This window comes from Coloeus monedula (assembly GCF_965178545.1).
Source record: "Coloeus monedula genome assembly, chromosome: 3".
Taxonomy (NCBI): domain Eukaryota; kingdom Metazoa; phylum Chordata; class Aves; order Passeriformes; family Corvidae; genus Coloeus; species Coloeus monedula.
This window is the reverse complement of record NC_138783.1, coordinates 54,317,135-54,323,134: the sequence shown is the minus strand read 5'-3', so window position 1 is coordinate 54,323,134 and position 6,000 is coordinate 54,317,135. Positions and strand designations below refer to the sequence as shown.

Genomic DNA, 6,000 nt, shown 5'->3' with positions numbered 1-6,000 from the left:
TAAGTAATTTTTGTTTGGCAAAAAGGGATGCTTGTATTTGCACAGATATTTGGATTATAAGAAGGAGCCCTAGGAGAAATGAATGAACAGACAGCATGCAGGTGAAGTCTGAATGCAAATCAAATGGCTCTGAAATGTGGAAAACAATTGTCCTCAGATTGGATGCAGTCCCATATTGGATGCATTTAACTTTCTGGACTTAATGAGTCATATGGACCCAAATGAGAATACCCATGTGCATGAAATTAAGATGTGAGTATTTAAAATGATATCACCACAGCAGTTCAGATCAGTCTAGTGTTTTAAACTTCAGCATTTTCTTTCAGGGAGACACCACTACAGTTTAAAAGTGTTGGCAAGCCTGAAGATAAGGTATTTAATTCTTAAGCAAATAAGATTTTAGTATCATTAGCTCCTGACAGAAATCCCTAATTAGTTTATCTTTTGCTTATAATGATATAGTATATCCTCTGTTTATAAAGGGGAACAGCTTATATCAAGTGTGCAGGAGTAACAACAGAAAGTTTTAAATATTTTACATGTATAAATTACTGCATTATTTTTATTCCAAAACTGATGTCATTCTAGAGCCTTGTCCAGGCCTATTTGAGAATTTCTGTTTAGGCCATTTCAAAGTATCTGAGAAAAACATTTCTATCTGAAAGTTCCTGGAAAAAGACATTATAGATCCCAAGGCCAATATACATCTAGAGATTGTGGGAGATGCTCATAAATCAAAAGAAATGAACAGCTGAAATGTTCATTCAGCTCAATTAATGGTAGGAGTACTCAGCACCTCTGAAAATTAGCTTACTTACCAGGTGCCTAAATAAGGATGGATTGGTACTTTGAAAAATGTGAGCTTAATAAGTCACTTTTGTAAACATTCAGCAATGTTTGCTACAGTATTTCCATCACCCACTACATTCAGGGAGGAAACAGGAGCTCTGGAACAACTGCAGCTTATGCTTCTAGACTTGATCCTGACACACACTGCATCTGGAGGCTTGCAGACTTGGATTCCTGTCTTTTCCAGAGCTTTGTTAAGCTCAGTGGTATACAACATGCTAAAACCGCTGTTGTTTTCAGGACTAGAAGCCAAATTTTATGGAGAACCCTTTTTCCGCATGGAAGTCTTTCCTTCTAGGAAGGTTTCAAACACAGCAATCAGCTCTGTTCTGCTCATCCTGTGGTATTGTGCAGATTACAGTGGAACTGGCAAGCATCTTTCTCTCTTTGCTAACACAAGTAGTGAGGAGAGTTTTACAAGACCCATCAGTGAGTGTTGCAATCCAGGCATACGCCACAGCAAATTGCAATCACTCTAAGAGCAAGTGATTTCTCTGGGGACTTCAAAACACATGGTGCAATGCGGTCTTTGGCACTTAAACCTTGCCTTACTTCAATCAGTGGAAAAAAAATCAGAAAAATTAAAATAAAACAAATTTAGATTAATGTAATCTCAGTGATGAAGGTATATGCTCAAACTTCAGGAAATTATTTTTTTCAGCCTTACATCAGCTCAGCTGTTTTGCATATGCTGGCCTTGGTTAATTCTGCTCTGTTTTGGGGAATAGATGTTAGTATGTTTTTAATATTTGTTTCATATCTCTGAGATTTACAATTGATATGTATACTTTAATACTTTTGATAACATAATATTTATTCCTAAATCTCTGGGAAGGTGGCCATCCCTCCAGTCTTATGTGGGTAAAGCCAAGTTTATGTACATATATATACACATGCATGAAATATGCATTTTGTGTTGTGGCTATGGCTCCTCAGTGCGATCTGGAGGTAAAGAACCTATTTAGCAGGATCATGTTGTACACTGGGTAGGATGACTGCTGTGAGAGAACTGTGGCTCTGCCCACAACCAGCCTTGTAGGACTGAGGTTCCATTGAATGGCTAAGGCTGGCAGGCACCTCTAGAGAGGGTCTAGTCCAGCCCCCTGCTCAGGGCTGGGCCAGCTACAGCAGCTGCTCAGAGGAACACCCAGCCTGGATTTTAATACCGCCACTGACAGAGATGGCATGGCTGTTCAGGACAACCTGCTCCACTAAAGACACTTCTTACATTTAAATGGAATTTATTTCAGTTTGTGCCCTTTGTGTCAAGCCCTGTCACACTGTGAGAAAGAACTACTACAGTACTGACAAGTCGCGAGAAAGAACAAGGTGTGGCTGGAGATGGGGGCCATGCGGAGGTAGGGCAGCACTTTTCCTGGACAAACACCCTTGTTCTAGTTCCTAAAGATGAGCATAACAGAGTACAGTGCAAGCACGGGAGTGATGGAGCCAGGGAGTGGGCATGGACTGCAGAGAGACGTCAAGACCACCCAAAGCCCCCAAAGCCCTCCAACCCATTTCCAGAAAGGTCTGAAAGATCGGACTGCGTTTGGTAACTAATTTACATGGGAAGTGAGAAACCTGTCTTCAGGGTGGAGAAAACCTATCCATAAAAAGGTACCCTTCCCAAGCCTGGGCAGCAGCCCACAGGACCATGAGCGGGATCAATGCAGGAATCAGGTCTGGCCATCTCTTCTCCCCTCTCTTTTCCTCTTTCTTTCTCTCTCTCTTTCTCTCTGCCCCTCTTTAACTCATCTTTTCCTTTCTCTCTTCCCTTTCACCCTACCCCTATATCCAAAACCCACTGAGCCGTGTGCTTACATAACAGGTCAGGGACTAACAAAACAATTTCCACGCCAAGCGAGCAATTCACTAATGAAACCTTCTGACTGTTCGCGGACCCAGTGACTTCTATCGCTCCTTTGGACCACGAGCGTTTACGAGCCCCGGGTGCTCCCTTCGCCTTTCGGGCGGGACACCACACGCACCCGAATCCCGCGGGCCGGCAGGAGAGCAGAAGCTTTGCCGCCGGCGGCCCCGCCCTCCACGGCCGTACCACCCACTCCCTGCGTGTGTCGGGAAGGGGAAGAGGCGGAGCGGTGGCGCAGCCGGAGCCGTCCCCTCGGCCCGCTGCCGCCCGGCCCCTTCCCGGCGCGGCCCGCCCCGCCCGCCATGTTGCGGCGGCGGCGGGAAGGGGAGCGGCGGGCTGGCGGGCGCACGGAGCATGCGGGGCGCACGGAGCGGGCAGGGCGCGGAGCGGCGTCCCGCGGGCGCGCACCCCGCGCAGTGGGTGCTCATTGCCCCAGGTAACCCGGCGGGTCCGCTCCGCGGAGGGGCGGCTCTGCCGCAGCGCCGAGCTCTCCCGCCCCGCTGGCCGGCTCGGGCAGGAGGCGGGCGCTCTTCCCCGGGGGCTGGGGCAGGTGCCGGGGCTGCTGCGTGCGGCCGGTCCCCGCCCGGGTTTGGTAAGGCCGATTTGAGACACGGCCTCTACACCAGGCCCCGCAGGGTACCCGCCTTTCCCCTCCAGGGACCCGGTTTCCCTCGCTGGATCAGTGCGTTTGGTTTGTACGTGTCGTTAGGGTTTTGCCACGTGCTCTTGCCACCGATGTCCCTGATGGGTCTCGCTGTCCCCTCCCTGGAGCTGGCGGCCTGTCTTGCCTCCATCCCCTCAGTCCATTCCTGCATTTTTTGAAGGAAACGGTTTAGTGCCCTAAGCCACAGCTGTCAAACTGGCTTCAGCCCTAAGCCAGAGTGAGATCTCCTCTTTATTCTGAAGCAGCAGAGCTCCACATGGCAGCTCTGCAGGTATCCACCTGCCATATTCAGGTGCAATAACCACCAAGGCCTTAAGCTCTGTGTAGTGGAGGCTTGGTCTCTCCCACTCAGCCCTGAATCAATGGGAGGATGCCTTTGCTCCCTTACATGTATTTCTGCCATATATCAGGTTTAAACAAGGAGATCACAAAATGCTTTTCTGTTAAAGAGGATGAGTGAAACAGGATGTGCTCAAATGCCAAGACACTAAGAGGAAGGAGACATAATTGCCTTTTCTAGTTTGCTTTTTAAGGAAATGCGACTTCCATGATTATCTGTGGGCTGGCTTTGTACTGTGGCTATTTCTTAGCCCCACCCATAACTTAAAAGTGTTAATAACCAAACGTGATAAAAAGGAGGAGTTCTTTGGAGTAATTTTATGAGCTTTGCCTGTGATGATGTGAGAAATGCTGTAAATGGCATCACTGAAGGAAAGGTATAGCAAGAGCTTCGTTCAGCAAAGGTTGAAGGCAGGAGCTCAGTCTTGAGACATACACCCATAAGAAGCCAGGCTTCTCTAGTTATATGAGAAACAGAACCAGTTGTTACGATTTCACTGATTCCTCTCTTCCTCTTGTTTTAACTTTTTGGTTCCACCCTTTGGTATGTGACATGCTTGGTGCCTAAGAAAGGAATTAATAAAGTGAGGAATTCCTTTTTTAATACTGACTCTACGCAGACTAGGATTTAAAGTTGAATCTTGTATCAGATGACTGGTTATGCCAACAGATGTCCATACTGTGCAAATATTTACAAATATGCTTAGCTTATGCATGAGTAGTCAGTTCTGTGCAGTAAGTTAAATTCTTCAGTAAGTGTTTGCAGGATTGGAGCCAGAGCTTGTAACTTTCATGAAGCCAGACAGTTTGTATTACCAATTATGCCAGCGCAGCTCTGACAAAATTTATATAGTACTCCAGACCTGTAAGAAAGTTTATTAAGCCTTAGTTGAACTTCAAAGCACATGGTGATTTTAAAAAAAAGTCTGTGGCTGATAAATTCAGAACTCCACAGCTGATGAGACTTGCCAGCCGTATGAATGAGACTGCTGAAATGAAACATTTAATGATTTTAGTTTGGTTTTAGCATTTTCAGGAAAGAGTTTAGGTTAATGTTATCACTTTTCAGACTTTTGTATTTCTTAACTGCTTTGTTGAATGAATCTCAGAAATTTTTCATTCACTGTTTAGCAGAATGTGTAGTAGGAAGACCTGATTACTTTCAGGAGTAAAGATGGCTGCAGTTGGATTTAGAACAAAAATGCCCTTTGATGGTAAAATTCTATTCATATGACAATCTGTATCTTCATCATACCTGTATGGCATTGTGCTACATACATACATAAAAACAACTGGTGCAAATAAGTACAGGATCTGTTTCTGGATGTGAGTTGAATGCCATTTGTTACTGAGTCTAGCAGCACCTTCTGGTTGTATGCAGCCTGTTTATGTTCTTGTATCTGTGACCATTATCCTGTGCATAGCAGGAAGAAGAGGCAAGGTGTGGTTTCATTCTAAGCAAGAAGCTCCAAAACTTTTCTTGAAGTAAAGGCGTTTTCTAAGGTCTTGGTTTCAAGTGCTTAAGTTAGTTTGAACTAGTCACCTGGGTAGCCTGTCTCCCAGAACACCTTGAAAGGTTCATAACATACACCATCCTGCCCAACCTAATAGCATCTCCACTTGGATGTATGTCATTTATCTTGCTTTGATTGTGACTAGTTCTGCAAGGAGACTAGATATCTTAGTCTAAAAAAGAATGAGGTCTGTAAGGAGTATAGAAGTAAAACAATGGGAACTGAAACTTGCCATCTTAAGTGTCAGGATTTGTCAGTCATTCAGACTTAGAAGTTCTACTGTAGCTTCCTAGAACAAGGCAAAGATACAGCTGGAGGTCTGAGTGATGGTGCATGTGTTGCTCTGATTCCTTAGTTACTGTGTGCTGAGAATCCGTTTGACTGTGGTTTTACTGCTGACGTGACATGTAGAAACACTTAGCTGTGAAAAATACTTGTAAAGCAAAGGTGAGACCCTTTCTTACTTGGCTTTCAGTGACTGACAACATCACAGTGATACCAAACATGGCAGCTAGAAAGCATGCAGATTTTATTTCCTAATTGCCATAGGAAGTGAGCAGAGTATGCTGTCTGCTTTAGTATTGAAGGTTATGAAATTACTACTTTTTTTTTTTTTTTTCAGTACACACCTATTTGCTGTTATATTGCATGGACAATAAATTGCTGCTTTGCCATTCAGAGCATGTGTGATGACTGAGGAGATAAATTTCAGTTCTATTTTTGATTTCGTAGTTTTTGTATTGGTTTCAGTGTTCTGGAAACAG

General features: G+C 44.7%; 1 protein-coding gene across 4 annotated transcripts in view; it reads left to right on the top strand.

Moving 5' to 3' along the window:
* Window positions 1-3,018: 3,018 nt before the first annotated feature.
* RNASEH2B (ribonuclease H2 subunit B) overlaps window positions 3,019-6,000 on the top strand; it is a 42,736-nt gene continuing 39,754 nt past the window's right edge. For all 4 annotated transcript variants that reach the window (XM_082278659.1, XM_082278658.1, XM_082278657.1 and 1 more), the window contains exon 1: window positions 3,019-3,155. In XM_082278659.1, the coding sequence (XP_082134785.1) occupies window positions 3,074-3,155 (82 nt within the window). In that variant the 5' untranslated portion in view covers window positions 3,019-3,073. The remainder of the gene's footprint in view (window positions 3,156-6,000) is intronic.